We start from the raw sequence: 17,489 nt of genomic DNA on the forward strand, positions 1-17,489 counted from the left end.
CCCTCCCCACCCAGACACAAGAGCTGCTCCTGTCTAAGGGCAGTAGCTGAAATTCTAAGCCTAACACCATTTCACTTCAAACTTACTGCCAACGACATCTGTTTGTCACTGTAATAAAAAAAGCAGTGTAATGTCTCTTTTGGACACACAACTGGCAGTTTAGTATTGTTTCTATTAAAAAAATTAAGCACAGTCTATCGGGTACCTCAGTCCTGCTGCAAAAATGGTATCCAGGCACTTCTTTCTTAGATGAGCAGGAGCTATAAAAACCAAAGGTGTTCTTTAATGTGAGCAAAAGAGAGATGGGGAAGTACAATAAGCCATTGGGCATAATGACTGCTTAACTCTCATTGAACTAACAGGGTTCCTCCTTTACAGCCTTCATGACCCTTGACCTCCTGAAGTTGCTTACTTTATTATTGGCACAAAGGAGGAGAAATAAGGAGCTACCAAAATGGCAGTCTACACGCACGTATCCAAATATCAGGGATTTTTTTTTTGTGTGAGTTATAAAATCCTGTACAGGGACTGTGATCTTCTTACAAAATATTCTATCAACAGTGTGATTTCAATTTTGGATATTTTTTTCTTCTGTAGTGGAGTCTCTATGTCAGACAAGTGCTTTTGTTTGGATTTGCTTATTAAATTATCTTGTAACGCACACAATTGTAAAATTATTTTTCTTCTTTCCTCTTGCACAATCGTGGAGGTGTGGCAAAATATATAGTATGCTTTGGATAAGATTAAGAAGAGGAAGTGCTGTGGTTCTGTGGAAGAGCCACAGAATGACCCAGGTTCAATCCCTGGCATCTCCAGTTAAAAGGACCAGGTAGTAGGTGTTGTGAAAGCTGAAATTCCTGAGACCCTGGAGAGCTTGCTGACAGCCTGAGTAGGCAATGCTGACCTTGATGGACCAATGGTCTGATTCAGTATAAGGCAGCTTCATGTGTGCTCAAGAACATAAGGAGGGTAGCTAGAGCAGAACATAAGAACATAAGAGAAGACATGTTGGATCAGGCCAATGGCCCATCCAGTCCAACACTCTGTGTCACACAGTGGCCAAAAAACCCAAGTGCCATCAGGAGGTCCACCAGTGGGGCTAGTAGCCCTTCCACTGTGCCCCCCAGGCACCAAGAATATAGAGCATCACTGCCCCAGACAGAGAGTTCCAACAATAGGCTGAGACTACTAACCACTGATGGACCTCTGCTCCATATGCTTATCCAATCCCCTCTTGAAGCTGTCTATGCTTGTAGCTGCCACCACCTCCTGTGGCAGTGAATTCCATGTGTTAATCATTCTTTGGGTGAAGAAGTACTTCCTTTTATCAGTTCTAACCCGACTGCTCAGCAATTTCATTGAATGTCCATGAGTTCACATAGTGTGAGAAAGGGAGAAAAGTACTTCTTTCTGTACCTTGTCTATCCTATGCATAATCTTGTAAACCTCTATCATGTCACCCTGCAGTTGACGTTTCTCCAAGCTCAAGAGCCGCAAGCATTTTAACCTTTCTTCATAGGAAAAGTGTTCTTTTGAGTTAGTTTATGTGTTGAAGATTCCTTTCCATAGGTTTGGATCACAGATGCTGGCTTCATTGTCAGCATTCACTTTCACCTTTAGGTTTTATTCTTCAAAGGAAGACAAAGCAGAAAGAAACACTGACCCAAAAACATTTCAGATATTATTCAGCCACCACAGACTTCACTTTGTGCAGAATTAATTTTATTAGTTTTGTCAATCAGCATTGTCCAACTAATACACAAATCCCACTGAGATGATTGCAAACTCATACATAGTACTTTCCACAAGAAATATGTAAACCAAGATTTACAAATTCTGATTCAATGACATACATTTTGGCATACCCCTTGGGGAGGGCATCATGACCAGTCTCCCTCCCACCATATATATAATATCAGGTACCAGCTGCAAACAAACTACATGAAACAATGCTTAATTTTACAGAAGATATCTTGATTGCCTGTCCCCTTATGATCATAAAGTCATTGTGAGATCCTGATCCTCTGCTTACTCATCTTTCAAAGCCAAATTTGTAAGTAGAGATAGACACTTCAGACCATGTGTGTCAAAACAGTCACAACCACATAAGCAGAAAGGATCATAATTTTTGCATCTGCTGGACTCTCCTCCCCCCTTAAAGGAAACTTGTGGACTAAGTTATAGTGATTTTACCCTGGTTTCTAATGAGTTACATCTTCATGGCAGCTCTTATTCACAAGCAAATGGTTCTTATCAAAGGCTACATCCACTTCAACTAATAGGAAGCTCGATTTGATTTTCATTTTGAATCACATTGGATACATCTAGCTAACATGGACAGAAACGCCGCAAAGAAAGTAGATCCAGGCAACAGACCTGGAGAAGAGGCCATAGCATTCTCCTCCATTTTCAGTTAAGTAGAATTGTGCTACCTTTCTATTACCTGTGAACTCATAATGTAGTTATTCCCACAAACAGAGTAATACATATTACTAACCCATACATTCATTTTGTGGTATTATAGTTAAGAAGTCACATAGGACTGAAGAGTCACTGTCACATTGTACCAAAGAAAGTACAAAAAAGAATGAACTTTCCTGCCTACTAAACTGACATTCCACAGAACTATTATTTGGTAATTGTACTGCAACAGTTAATAATCACTGGTCAATGCATGTCTTACCACAGGCATATCTTAGTTAGTTTTTCAAAAACAAAAAAACCCCTCTCTTTCAATTGCTATAAAAATCCTTTCAAGCTTTGTTCACTGGCCTGTCAGCTGTCACAAAAGCCATCTTCCAAGTGCACTTCTGCAATAGTGCTGAAAATTGCCTTTCTAATTGCTGCAAGCTATACGTGGAATCAACATGGATTAAAGTACAAAGAAATGTTTGTTTTTATCCCTGAAGCAGTGTGTTCCAAGCTAAAATATTTGTATCAGAACAGTACATCAACCATTCAGCTTCTTTCGACACAGGAAGTGAGGTAAAACAGAAGGAAGCTACATTGTGATGGAAAGCTTATTTTGAGGTTTCCAGAAACTCCTGAATGACATAACACTATCCATATAACCATTTTACAGTCCATTCATATGAAATTGTTTTAAAACATCAGCTCCCTCCCACAAGCAAACATTCAGGCACCTTAGGTCAAGGGCAAGAGAGACATACCTCAACTTCAAATAGGGCTTGACTACATGTTACATTTTCCCCCTTGCTCCAAGAAAGCAGATATGTTTTGTGAGTTTATGATGAAACCACTGAGGTGTAAATCAACCCAATCTGCAGCACATGAGAAAAGCCTTGACTTGAGTCATTTCTCATGTCATTTTTCTGACCTGAAATGGGCCTGGGAAGCACTATTTGCCTTGCTGAGGGAGCTCTTTGTGTACTGATTGGGTACATCTAGATTTCCCCAATGGGACAAAACATGCCCTTAAGCAGTCATTTTAGGTCAGGAAACAAAACAAGGGGAAGGATGAAACTACTTCTTGGTGTACAATGTGGTCCTGATCCGGTTTGTACCTGTGCGTGAAATTAAGTTCCTGTCATGGAACTCCAGGCACATGTCTGATCACACATATCTGGGAAGAACTCAGGGAAGATGTACTGTTCAGTTAGGTCCTCAGATCCATTTTTGTTTCGCATTTCAACCAGGCTCATCAACCATAACTATGTTTGTTTAAAAGCTGGCATTTTCACTTTTAATAGAACTTTCTGGTATTTATTTATTTATTTTGATTTATATCCCACCCTCCCCACCAAAGCAGGCTCAGGTATGCTGAAGCTCTGACTTTTTTTCTGGAAGAAACAAACACAACTTTGATGCAACCACCTTTTTGAATACTGCAGTCTAAAAGTAAGATAACTGGCATGACAGAGATACAGAGTTTATCATGTAAAAAGATTTGTGTCTTATTTCTGCCTTCTTAATATCAACAACATGCCTGTGTCTAAGCCTATTCAACCAGCCAGTCATCACAGTGAAATGGCATAGTGTCTTCAGTAGCTTCTTTAGGGGGGGGGGGACATAGAGAAGACAATTGTCTCCTCCTGTTCTTTAAGAAATGGATGTTGCAGATGCACTTCTTCAGCACATTTACACCAATTCAATTTTAGTTTTGTTGAACAAGCTAGCCAGAATGTAAATGGGCATCAGTACCAGCTTTGGCGTGCTCAAAGAATTGTTGGAGTTCCTAAACCATTCAGTTCTACAGCCTAATTATTAACCTTGAGTTTCTTTTAATGGCAAGGCCGCATTTGTAGTTGCTGCACTGACACTCTGCTCCCAAATACACTTTGAGGGAAATGGATGATTGAAACATAACCTGCCTTCACATTTGATCTGCATCTGTCTGAGACAGGGGAAGCAACTCTGCAGCCAATCCCCTAGAAATACCTTGGCGGCACAGAGACCCTGATTCTAGTCACTAGACAGTACAAATCCGGACTGTGTGAATGTGATGTTGGAGAGGCAAAAGCTTTCTTTCATCGGGCTTGCACTTGCATGGGCATTTTATTCAAACTGTACTACTATCCATGCAAAGGAGAGCCATCCACCCACTTTGCACAGGTTAGCAGCCCATGTTAAATGCAAAGCCCCACAGGGGGAATGCTGTTGGCTCAGCCATATCACACTGAAATGAACCCCAATCTGCCATTACCCTACAAACAAGGTTCTACTAGGGTTGTCAACTCTGGGTTGGGACATTCCTGGAGAGTTTGGCGGTGGAGTCTAGGAAAAGCAGGATTTATGGAGGGGAGGGACCTCAGTAGGATACAATGCAAGACCACTTTCCAAAGCAGCCATTTCTTTAGGGGAACTGGTCAGTCTTGTCTGGAGATCAGTTGTAATTCCAGGAGATCTCCAAGCCTCACCCAAGATTGACAGACTTAGATTCTATTCTCAATCAGCTTTGCATCATGGCAAAATTTGGCCTACTGGAACACAGATACATTTGGTGATTTTTTCCCCCCTTTGTCACTGGCTCAAAATTTGGTCTTCCCAGTGACGTATTTAACTGGTAATGTATTACTGAGAATTAGCTGGACTCTAGATATTCATTGTTTAAATTCTATTACCCCAAAGAGTTAAAAAAAAACATTCTGCATCACATTACCCAGCATGCATACAGCTGTTGAACCAATCAATGATCTTTCTCTGTTCACAACGTAAACGCACACACACAGGACACCAACATGATGAGAAAAGGGAAAGGAATGTTTTAACTGGATACAGCTACTGAGGAGCATCTCTCTAGAAAGATGATGATTTCCTCCAAATTCGGCAATATGGCGAGATTATCTTTCGAGGCCTGGAGAGCTTTATGATCTTCATACGTAAAAGCTAACAGTGTCTATGGGTCACTGAAATGAGAAAATAATACCTTAGTATTCACCCCTGATGACTAAAGCAGGATAAAAATGCATGTATAACAATAAGCATTCTGAAAACAATCTATTTGGAGCTGTAATAAAGTAGAATGAACCATAAAAAGACTGGGCTCTTATAAATACAGCAGTGACGTACAAGCTAAGCAAACCAAATATCTGGACTTATGCTTGTTTCTGGGGAGGGGGGAGTGACAGAATGAAGATATCAGAATAGAATAAGGACTCACTTCACTTTAAAAACTTGATTTCTGTATCAACACAGTCATAAAAAAGGTCTTCTACTTCTGAAGGATCAAGAACTTCAGAGCTGGTAAGGATATTCTCCATTGCTTCCAAGCCCTGTTTTTCAAGGTCCAGCATGGTTCTTCTCAGCTTTTGACCTTTCTCCTAAGAAAAATGGAACATCTATAAACTAAAGTGACTTCAGCCATGATCCTGCAGAATCTGTCTCTATACATGTGTGTTAAGCAAGCATTGTATTGCATTTGAAAAGTGTTGGACAGTGCTAGTGCTGTCAGAGAAAGGGAAAAGCTACATAAATTTATTGTAGAATTAAATTCTGTCATCTCTGGTTTAAACCTGTCTTCATTTTAAAAAGCTTTTTTAAAATTATAGAATAATTAGTGGAGTATAAATGGTCTACTTAGACAACCAAATATTAACTAGGACCCAGAACACAACTTTTTTTAAAAAAGGAGGGGAGGTCCCAAATAATTCTTTGTATCTCTTAAAGACTATTTACTCAGCTACTACTATTGCTATTTGTAAACAAGCTTGGTAATTTTAAGAGTCTGTGGCATGTTATGGACTAACAAATATTTGATCCCATGATTCCCTTCCACTAAGTTGGCTCTTATGACTTTCTTCTGCAAAATTTTCCTTCAAGAGAGAAAACTGAGAATGACTTCTCTTCTAATGGAGAAAAGCGTTTCTTGTCTGAAGCAAGACTTGGCAGAAGGCTGTTATGAAATTGCACACATGGTGACATAATGTTTCATGAACCAGACCCCCCTAGAATATCTCATTTTTAAAATGACAGTTTGCAAGCCAGACATAGGACATTTAAAAAAAATTAAAGGCCTCTTTCCTTGACATTTCCAAGGGCAAAAAAAGTGTGTCAGCCATTAGCAGTAAAATGTTTATTTCAATGTGGTAGCTCCCTAGGCCCAACAAGGAACAAGCATCTTCAGTCAGTGGGTGACAGACCACATAAAACTATGTCAAGTGCAGTTCACATGGTCCTTTCTCCCCAGTGGTGAGGGAGTAGTGTGTAAATGCCAGTTTCTTACATTCTGCCCTCAGAAGATGCCCTAGGTTTGCCAATCCCCAGGTCCCAGCAGGGGTTCTTCCGCTTTTCCAGACTCCTTCCTGCTCCCAGTCAGCTGGCCGGTGGGGGGAAGCCCCGCTACCAGAGGACCATGTGACTTTCCCCCTCCAGAGGTTCAGACTCCAATTGAAAGGCTTCCTCTTGGGATGGGGTGTCTGTGTTACTTTGGAGAAGTTGGCAGCAACTCATGAGTAGAGAAGGGGGGGAGGGAAATGTCTGCTGAGTACCCCCCAAGATTCAAAACGATTGGACCAGGGGGTCCAATTCTATAAGCCCCAAAAGAAGGTGCCCCTATCCTTCATTATTTCCTATGGAAGGAAGACATTTAAAAAGGTGTCCTTTAAATGTGATGGCCAGAACTCCCTTGGAGTTCAATTATGCTTGCCACACCCTTGTTCCTGGCTCCACCCCCAAAACCTCCTGGCTCCACCCCCAAAGTTCCCAGGTATTTCTTGAATTGGACTTGGCAACCCTAAGATGCCCCAAACAAGCAACATTTAAACATTACACCAGCAACTCTTCCACAGGTTTTTCTCATGGTGCTACAACCACTTTTATTAAAACATTTATACCCAAGTCTTTCCTTGTGATTCAAGGCAGCTCACAGTAATAGTTTTAAAAATTTCCTGTTGAAACCAAAATAAAATAGTAAACCCCAAATCCCACCCCTTCACCCTCACCCTTTAAGTTGCCTGCCAGTTCAAACCCCTCAAAAGCCCTGGGCAAACAAATAGGCCTTCCAGCACCTCCTGAATATCTCCAAGCAGAGCCCCCCCCCCCCCTCAAATCTTCATAGAGCTCACTTCACAGAGCAGGAGCCACTATGAAAAAGGCACAGTTTCTGGTCAATGCCAGGTCAGCCACTCAAAGTATATGAACAGCCAGCAGGTGGCAGCCTGAAGACAGCAGTTCACACACAGGGACATATGAAAGGAGACTTTTAAATGCTGACTATAAGATAAGAGAAACCAGTTACATGGAAAATTCTCACAAAGTTGGCACCTTGCTGGGGGTAAATGATTCTGCAGGAAATAGAAACTTCCACAGCACTGTGGAGGAAGGAATACAAGCTTCCACTGAGAAGGAACAGAAGCTTCCACTGCATGAAGGATACCCAAAAGTTATGTCCTTTTCCTTTAATATAAAGAACTGATGACAAACATGTACAGCTTCTCATTTGGGAGTTAAAACAGCAGCCCTCACATGACACATTTAACTGGGTTTTTATCTTATACTTTAAAAAGATGGAATACAACAAAGAATATCAAGTTTCCCTTGAACTATGTTTTTTCTGGGATCCATTACATTTATTTTACATACTACTGAACTGACAAAAAGAAAAATCATCAGCATACAATACACAATCTGTCAAAACTGCAGGTTATGTTTCATTCTTCAACAGGTAAAGGCTTAACCCTTAGAATGCTGCACTTGCTAACTTGTAACATATTACAAAAGAATTTTGAGAATATCTTTCCAAACATTTGTCAAAATTCTTTTGAGCAAGCACTGCATTTTCTTCAGTCTTTTGGCATGAAAACAGTACAAATCCCAAAATATGGCTTATCAAAGAACTTTCCCCAAGACTATCTAGACCTTATTATAACATTCACTTAGAGCCCATGTACTTAGTTATACCAAAATAGGGCAGGACAAAGTCCAAGGGCTTGGTCACTGAACCATCTGGGAACTGGAGGCTGCCATCTAGAAACATTTAGAACTGAACTACATGTTCAGAAAGATCACATGGCACAGTTTTTCCTGATTTTTACTCGTTCAGACTGGAAAAAAAAGAAAAACAGCATGCTTTAATGCAGTACACGTATAAATTAATCTCTCTCTCTCTCTCTGACAGGGAGTTGTTGGTATATGTGAGCATTCAGACATTTGCATTCCAAATATATTTTTACACTGATCAGATACAGTAAGAGCTATTCTTTTCAGATGTTTCTGTGATCTGAAAGGGCAGTTGCTGTTTTTTATCCAAATCACCAATAGTTGATGTAAAATTTCAGGCCACAGTTTCTACCAGCTTTACCTGATCACTTGCTATGACTGATTGGATCCACTCGTGTGCCCTGTACAGCTCATGTCTGCGATCCCGTTTCTCCTGGAACCGAGAAGTTTTTTTTACAGGGTCATCACTACCAAAGACAGGAGACTGAACTTTTGGAACTAATTTCACATCATCAACAAAGATGAAGGGTTTAAATATGGACCTGAAAGAGATCAGATATATTACCAGTCAAAGGGACGCTTTGTGCATCACCTAGCAGTTTGTTTAAAAAACAAAACACCAAACTATAACCTTGGATGTGTCATGAACAGTAACTGGTCATATGATCCAGAGGCAATTGTAGCAATACAAGCATAAGAAGGAAAGCATTAACAATGTAGCATATTTTTTTAAAAAAAAATTCTAAGTATCCTGACCCTTGCTATTTTAGATGTAAACAATGAAGGTATCAAAAGCTCATGGATATAATATTTTGCCTCTCCACTCCTTAAACAATAAAGATCTGGCTTATGCAATGAGATGCTTCTTGACAAATAAATATGCTTATAAAAACTTCTCAGAACGTTTGGAGTTGAGCTGTTCTAAAAAACTGGAGCAGCCACAAGCTGCATTGAATAATGCCACCTTGCTTACAAGGCAATGATAATGCTATTCTCAGAAAGAGCATGCATGCATTTCCACAATTACTGACACTACATAAAATCTTAAAGATTTTGCTCCCTTTATTCTGAACCTCTCATGCTACCTGGGAAAAGTCTGTCACCCAGTTTCACTGCATAAAAACAATCTAGCGCTCAGAAGTAATTTCATTTGGCACTGAAGCTCTACGACTTTTTAGACAGATGGTGTAAAATTTCACTGAAGGCAAACATTGTTATGTTTATGGCTTTTTAGAACACAAATAAATTGCAGTAAATATTTGGGGGGGGCAGGGGGAGGACAGCCAAGTCAGTTTCTCAGCTCTGCTTTCATTCCTTTTATGTAAAACTTTATAATGTGATAGATGGTTTTCCTCAAATAATAAAAAATCCAATTTATATTAACTGGACTGTTTTCTGCTGATCCACACATAAAATGGATCAAAAGGGGGAAAGGGAAGGTATAATATTAAAGGATTTCTCTCATCTCTGAACCTTATTCAATAATCAAAGCCAGGAATCTGAACAAGGGGTAAAGCCACAATAAGAATGATTAAATGGAGAAGACCTTTTAAGATCTACTAATGAAGACCTACTGATCTTTTCATCCAGATTTACAAAACGGCTGCTGTTTTCCCCAAAACACTTTAGGGCAGTTACTGGTTATAATCTCTTGCATTTTGTAGATGAGCAGTTAGACATGGACAGGCAATCAGCAGGAGTTGGAGAGTGGGGACATGGGGGCACCATCAGTGATGTCACACCTCTCTAGAACTTGCTAGAAGCCACAGAGTTCTCACAATTCCTGGAGAAGGTTGATGTCATCCTGACCATTTTTTTTCATATTTCTTTCAGCCCCAATCCAGTGTGTCCCACCACAGCAGAAGACCTGACTGTCCTACAGCTACACCTTAATAATATGGATATAGTTGCGGGAATAGTTTCAGGCAACAAGAGATACCTTTAACCATTCCTCGTTGATTAGATCTCCAGCAATAAACAAGGATCAGATTGCCAGCTCTTGCTTAGGAAATTCCTGGAGTTTTGGGAGCAGTGCCTGTGAAGGAGAGAGAGCTCAACATGGATGTGATACCAAAGAGTCTGTCCTCCAAAGCTGCCATTTCCTCCAGGGGCCCTAATCTCTGTAAGGTAGAGACCAGGGCATTTTTTGTAGCAGGAACTCCTTTACGTATTAGGCCACACCGCCTTGATGTAGCCAATCCTCCTGGAGCTTATAGTAGGGCCCTATAAGAAAAGCCCTGTAAGCTCTTGGAGGATTGGCTACATCAGGGGTGTGTAGTCCAATGTGCAAAGGAATTCCTGCTACAAAAAGAGACCAATTGTTACCTTCAGAACTCCAGGCCCCACCTGAGGTCAGTAACCCTAAGCTGAGGAAGGAATTTTCCAGATGTAAACCTAGAAGTAGATCTTGAGACATTAAAACACTCATGGCAGGATGCCAGGTACTCTGATGACAGACCTTGATGGGTCCGGTGTGCCTGTGAAGTAATGGATGCAGGGAGAACTAGGATTCTGAGGTAAAGCAGACACCATACTTGCTGTAGTAAGGAAAGATTCTGAATCCACACAAACACCTCTGGCCTTGTCACGCAAGATGTCAATCATCGTTTGAACAGTGATATCACCTGCAAACATCAGAGAGGGAACATTAACAGGACATGATCCAAAGCTTTGATGCATGTTAAATTTGGGAAAATACTGTAACTAGGGCTGAAGCCATAGCCACTGAGGGTGAGGACAATACCCTTCTATGTAGATGAAAAAGTCAATCCATCTTTTAATTGACTAGAGGCAGACTATATTCCATATAAAAATGCTTTTTTTCTTCATAGTAGCAACTGCCAGTTTAAAAGAGGCCATCACACCACTGTGTACAGCAAAATCTTCTCATTTCATGCCAAGACACAAGGAGACCATTGTGCTCCCCAAATTCCTGCAGGTTGCTTCCTTGATGCTTGATACTGCCATCTCTCTCTACCACTGCTTTGTTAAAGAGAGGAGAAAGCATCACAGTTTTGACACTAAAGGTTATTTTTGCCACCGGTTTCTCTTTCAGAGGAAGTTTTGCACAACCTCCTTATGTCACTAGTCATAACTAAAATGAGCCGCAGAAAAAAATTACCAAAACCACATTTTCCCCCTTTGACTTGAGTCAACAACAATTCAGTGAATACTTGAAAAAATTACAAACTTTGTTAAGCTTCCGGTCAGTCCAAAGGAGGAGATAATTTAACTTTGTTAAAACTTTTACAGAGTACAAGGAGATAAAATTCCTTCCAGGAGATAAAATTCCTTCCAGAGCACCAAGGTAAGCACGGAATAGTTGTCCAGGAGCTGTTTGTCACACAGAACAATCTTACCCAGACCTATCCCAGTCTACTGAATTCACTGTGTTCAGAATGGACTAACTGCATAGGATTGCCAGGTCCAGCTATCAAATGCCAGCATCCCATTTGATACCTATAATATTCTGAACAAAGGTCTCCAAGCTCCTAAATCTTTCTCCTAAAGCAAAAGTTGTTGTTGCTCCAACAAAGTCCCAAATTCCCTTCAGTCTTGCCTATGACCAAGATTCTCAAGAAAGTGAAAACAGATCGCTTCTTACTTACCTTCCTGATTTTCTAGGCTCTCCTTCCCCAGGCAACAATCAGAATGATTATCTTCTTGAGAAAATACTTCAGCAAAATTGAATTCAGTATCTGCCGTCCACCAGCCTTGGTTTTCTGCATAACTTCTAAGCTCAGAATGTTCAGCGTCAATTTTGGTTGTTAAGGAAAGCTGGCTGCAAATACACTTTGTTCCCTCTATGAAAAAAGAAACATATTAAAAGAGACATATTAAAAATGGGAGGTATATGACCATATAATAAATTAAAGCAGTAAGCTACATTCATTTCTGCATACTGTAATATCAGCTCCAATATTAGGCTTTCCAGGCCCCCACTGGGGATGGGTGATCCTCTGCTCCCAGGCCCCATCCTCTGCTGTCTATCAGAAGTAGAGAGGCCTAGCCTGGCATTTCAGCAATATTGGCTGGTGATGTCACTGCATTGTCAGCAACACAGGGCACCCGGGCAAACACTCTACAGTAAAAATGGCTTTGACCATAGAGTTTTTGTCAGAGAACAGAGCACCCCTGTCTTGCTGTCTACACTATGGCATAACTTCCTGCATGTACTGGAAGTAATGTTGCTGCATTGCTAGTGAAATTAGCAAGACACTAGGCTGCTGCTGGCAAATCCCAGGGGGTACCTGCCGGCTGCTGGCTGACTGCCAGGGAGTACCTGGCAACCCTTGCTCAACTTCATATGAAGAAGCCACATGGTGCAGTATAAGAATTCTTTGCCATAGAATTCAAGATGAAGCCTGGAGTTCTCCTGGACTTACAACTGATCTCCGTACTACAGCAATCAGTTCCCCTTGAGTTTCAAAGGCATCACATCCTAGCTGAGCTATGTCCTCCTTCACAGGCACTGCCCCCGAGTCTGCAACCATAATGATAAGTTATGACAGCAGCATCCATGTCTGCCTATTCTGCACACTGAGAAAGGCAGTTTTCAAAGCAGTTGCAAGTCAGATGGCAGCATTCTGCTAGACTCACTGCATACAACTTGCAAAGCAACAGGTGAATAAGGATCACTGTTCCCACACCTGCAACCCAAGGCTGCCATACTAATGGCATTGCACAGGGAAAAGACTGGCCACTGTTTTATCAAATCAGTTGTCTTGCCAAGGGATGGAGAAGAAGAAAGGAAGAAATAGTTGCTAAAGGTCCTAATTAATCTCTCCAGTAGTCAACTCTTGAACCTTACTGTCTTTGTGAACCAACACAATTCCTTTCACAAGGACACAAAGGATCAGGTGAAATGCTGGTTTGAACGTTTCTTTCTTTCTTTCTTTCTCCCTTCCTTCCTTCTTTCCTCCTTCCCTCCTCCTAAAACTTTTTCACAGGCATAACAGGTGGGGATTTATAATTTGTTTATTTTACAACATTTATACCCCACTTTCCTGCCCATATCAAGGCCACCCAGGAAGATTACAAATTAAAAATAGAATGTAGTAAAAACATGGCATAAAAACCATTATAACCAAACAAAAAGTCATCATTAAAAGTTAAAATCCTGCTAAAATGCAAATACAAAAACATAGAAGTCATTAAACATAGGGCAGGAAAAAGAGATCACTGAGGAAATGCCAGATGAAGAGGGGGGTTGTAGTTTTATCTCATGTCATTAAGCAACACCATACACAGAGCTGCCAGGGTTGTATGTCTGCCTTTTTGAAAGTTCAGAGGCACCAACGAAGAATGCTGTTTATGAATCTCTTCCTCCAACATTTATCTTTGGCCACTCTCTTTCCCTACCTTCTATAACATGAGATTCTCATTTTGACCAAAGCAGGCAAAGAGAAGAGGGTACCAGCAGAACAGCAGAGTTTACATTGTCTTCTGCTTTGTGCTTTTAGAGAGACAAATTTGATTTTCATGCAAGCCTCAAAAGCTTAGCCTCTAGAGACAACTGCATTAGACTCCCAGTAGTTGACCTCGGAGTATCTTTCCTAGAATACATGCAGATTTAGGGTTCCAAGTCTGTGTTGGAAAATACCTGGAGACTTTGGGAGTGGATCCAGGAAAAGGTGGGGTTTGGGGAGGGGAGGGGCCTCAGCATGGTACTTTGCCATAGAATCCACCCTTCAAAGCAGCCATTTTCTCCAGGGGAGCTGATCTCTGCCAGCTGGAGATCAGTTGTGAAAGCGGAAGATCTCCAGGTCCCACCTGGAGGCTGGCAACCATCGCTGATTCTCCAACACAAGTGCCTGTGCAGAACAGATCACACTTTATGGATGCAATGTATTTTGTTTCTCTCTGATGCTGTAATGTTGTTGATTAATGTATCATCATGGAAGTTCCAAAGAACAAATGGATAAATGTAAACCTTTAACTGCCATACACCTATAGAGAGCAGAAGGCCTAGTTGTCTGTAGCAGAGTTGAGTGGCTTGCAGAAGGTGTGCCCCATCTCTGTATCAAGACAATGGATGAAGCTACAGTGCATGGCCCATGAAGAAAGGGTGTGTCTCATCAAAGCATACTTAGCTCACCAAGTTCCCATTTTTTTTAAAGTTTTCCTATTATTATTGTGACAACAAAAAAACCCACTAAAGGAAGCCATGAATTCCAAACCAAAGGGGAAATTCATAAAGGTGTTAACTAGTGATCACCCCACCTGGTGCCCTGCACATAGGCTTTCTTTCCCATTCCTTTCCTTTTCAGTGGATAGGGCAATCAACATGCACATTCCTTTATGTCTGCAGATAGGTGCCATCCATTGAAATGAATTGGAGCAGACATCTCTGTGTGCATTAGAGCATACAGAGTCCTGGTTGAGAAAAGATTCTATAGAGCAATGCAAGTTGCACAATTTCCCTGAAAACTTCAAGAAACTTTCAAGTACATTTAAAAACCAGGGCTAATCTGAACATGAAAGACTGAATTTGACATGTGTTATTGTAGAGGTTGGTGACGTCTGGGGTCATTCTTTTTTTTTGAGAAGCTGATGTGAATATGCAGACAGCAAGGAGAGCTTCAATACACAGATGCACAAAGCAACATGCACAGGAAGCTGCACATGAAGCGGGCTGCTGCACATGGAAGAGGTTAGCTATATCTAGAACATGAGATCTATTTGAGCAAGGAAAACTGGAGGAAACCATCTTCTGGATCCTGGCTTAAAGCCCAACAACTGCAAAGCACTGTGCACAGGGCTTCTTTGAAGATAGACCCCAAAAGTCTGAACTGCCTCCCTTAGCCTGCATTCCAAACACTAGCAGTCTTTTGACCAGTTAAAGACATTTCTCCTGAGCCATGCTTTTTGTTGACACCTGATTAATTTATTCAGGGCTTTTTTCGTGGATTTGCATATTAGACCACATCCTCTGATGCCAAGCCAGTCAGGACTGCATTCCTGCTTTTAAAAAGCCCTGGTTATAACTGTATAAGCTGCTTTGGAAGCCAATGTTTGGCTTAAAAGTATGGAAATTAATGAATAATAAAAAACATACCTGTGATTTTTTCTGCTGCCCAGTATTTCCCAATAGTCTCCAAAACCCAAGCTTCTTTTCTATCCACAATGAGATATGCGCTCTGGAAAGCATGGCATGAGTTCCCATCTTCATAATAATTTCCACCTTGGCCATATTCTTCCAACAGAGAGACTATTACATCCAAGGCTTCTTTTGCTGTTGCACCCCTTTCTAGACCAAGTCTGGGAAAGGGAGTAGGGGAGAATGAGCAACTTTATTAGAGTAACGGTGGACAGCCATCCCTAGTTTAAACAACACAACAAACGTAAATTGCAAAAAAGTGCTTGGATACTAACATATTACTTCTATTAATTGACTCAGATAGTAGTAGCCATTCATAATATTTGAAGCACTTTAAGTTATATTATTTTCCTGTTTGTAATCTTTCGTCTCTATATGAAAGATTTTGTAAGGACCAGTAAAGTTATGAAAATAAATGCACTGGTAAAAATAAAATCTAAAGCAAAACAGCATGTAGCTGCCGTCCAGTCTGCTGCCAGTGTGGAACAGGTTGAAGAACTCCAATAAGGGTTCATTCATCACTTCTATTTATTCTTAGGCCTGGGCTTCTCTTTGAGTGCAGATACCAAATCTAATTTCCTCACATCTAACATGTCTATGCATTCTAACATCTCCAACTACCTTTGTTTCCTATGAATATTTGGAAATTAAGCTTCCCAGGCCCCACCATAGGAGCAGCTAATCCATTGTCTTGGGGCAAGGGATTCAATTGTAACAGTAAAAAAACAAGCTACTGGATAAACAGCATATAAATGATCCCAACCAGAGCTGATCATTTTAAAAAGTTGGAAAAATAAAATCCTTAATTAAAAAGCCTGGATAAAGAGATATGTTTAATTGTCTATAATTGTCAGAAGTCATAGCATCTCTTCCTTCTCCAGAGCAGGTCCTTTTAGGGTTGCCAACCTCCAGTTAGGCTTGGTGCTCTGGAATTTAAACTGATCTCCAGATTACAATGATCAGTTCCTCAGAAGGAATGGCAGCTGTGGAAGGCAGAGTCTGTAGTATCACATTCCTGCTGAACTCTACCCAACCGCCCCAAGTTGGACAGCCTAGGCTAGCCTAATCTCATCAGTTCTCATAAGCTAAGCAGGATCGGCCTCGGCTAGTATTTGGATGGACAACCTCCAAGGAATATCAGGGTTGTGATGCAGAAGCAAGCTATGGCAAACCACCTCTGAAACATCTCTTGCCTTAAAAACAAATCTAGCTCACCACCTAGTGGTGTATGACACTAAAAGAGCTAGAATTTCTGGCTGCATGACAATTTTAGGATCTCCTAGCTATTCTGCACATAAGGCCATACAATAATTAATCTCCTTCCAACTCTGCACTCCTCAGATCTCTAATTTCTCAAGCCAGAGTTGGCAACTCTACCTCTCATTAAAATTCTTGCAGTGCTGTCCTAAGCAGAATTACACCCTTCTAGGTCTACTGAGCTCTGTTTAGGATTACACTGTTCCATAAGAAACATGCAGTTGAAATACCTGACAAATGCAGGACACATCAACCAAGGATTCTGTGCCCCTGGTCTGAGGCTCCACTCTGTGCTAAAGGTGGATATTAGTATTAGCAGGCCACCTGCTGGTCATAGTGGCCCAACCTCATCACTCTATGGCAGGGGTGGAGAACCTTTTTTCTGCCAAGGGCCATATGGATATTTATAACATCATTCATGGGTCATAAAAAATTATCAACTTAAAAAACAGTGCTCCACCGAGGGAGAATGATTCAGGCCAGTAAAATTAATGCAAATAATGGTTTTTCTATTTGAAGTCATGTAGGGAGAGCCCAATCTGGCACACACACACACGGCCCACTGCCCTAGGCAAATGCATAGGTTCAGGGCTTTTTTATAGAAAAAGCCCAGCAGGAACTCAGTAGCATATTAGACCACATCCCCTAATATTTAGCATATTAGGTCACATACTCATTTGCATATTAGGCCACACCATCTGGGATAATCAAGTGCAAACTGAACTGTGACAGTAAC

The 17,489-nt window shown here is 41.0% G+C and overlaps 1 protein-coding gene across 2 annotated transcripts in view; it reads right to left on the minus strand.

Moving 5' to 3' along the window:
* Positions 1–2,717: 2,717 nt before the first annotated feature.
* The window catches only part of SCRN1 (secernin 1), a 37,332-nt gene continuing 22,560 nt past the window's right edge, over positions 2,718–17,489 (minus strand). The window contains exons 4-9 of one of the 2 annotated variants that reach the window (XM_060248716.1): positions 15,455–15,657; positions 12,006–12,200; positions 10,856–11,021; positions 8,759–8,939; positions 5,621–5,780; positions 2,718–5,366 (exon numbers count right to left, since the gene is read on the minus strand). In XM_060248716.1, coding sequence (XP_060104699.1) covers positions 5,622–5,780; positions 8,759–8,939; positions 10,856–11,021; positions 12,006–12,200; positions 15,455–15,657 — 904 coding nt within the window. In that variant the 3' untranslated portion in view covers positions 2,718–5,366; position 5,621. The remainder of the gene's footprint in view (positions 5,367–5,620; positions 5,781–8,758; positions 8,940–10,855; positions 11,022–12,005; positions 12,201–15,454; positions 15,658–17,489) is intronic. The other variant, XM_060248717.1, reaches the window with a different exon arrangement.

This window comes from Heteronotia binoei, chromosome 10 (assembly GCF_032191835.1).
Source record: "Heteronotia binoei isolate CCM8104 ecotype False Entrance Well chromosome 10, APGP_CSIRO_Hbin_v1, whole genome shotgun sequence".
NCBI lineage: Eukaryota > Metazoa > Chordata > Lepidosauria > Squamata > Gekkonidae > Heteronotia > Heteronotia binoei.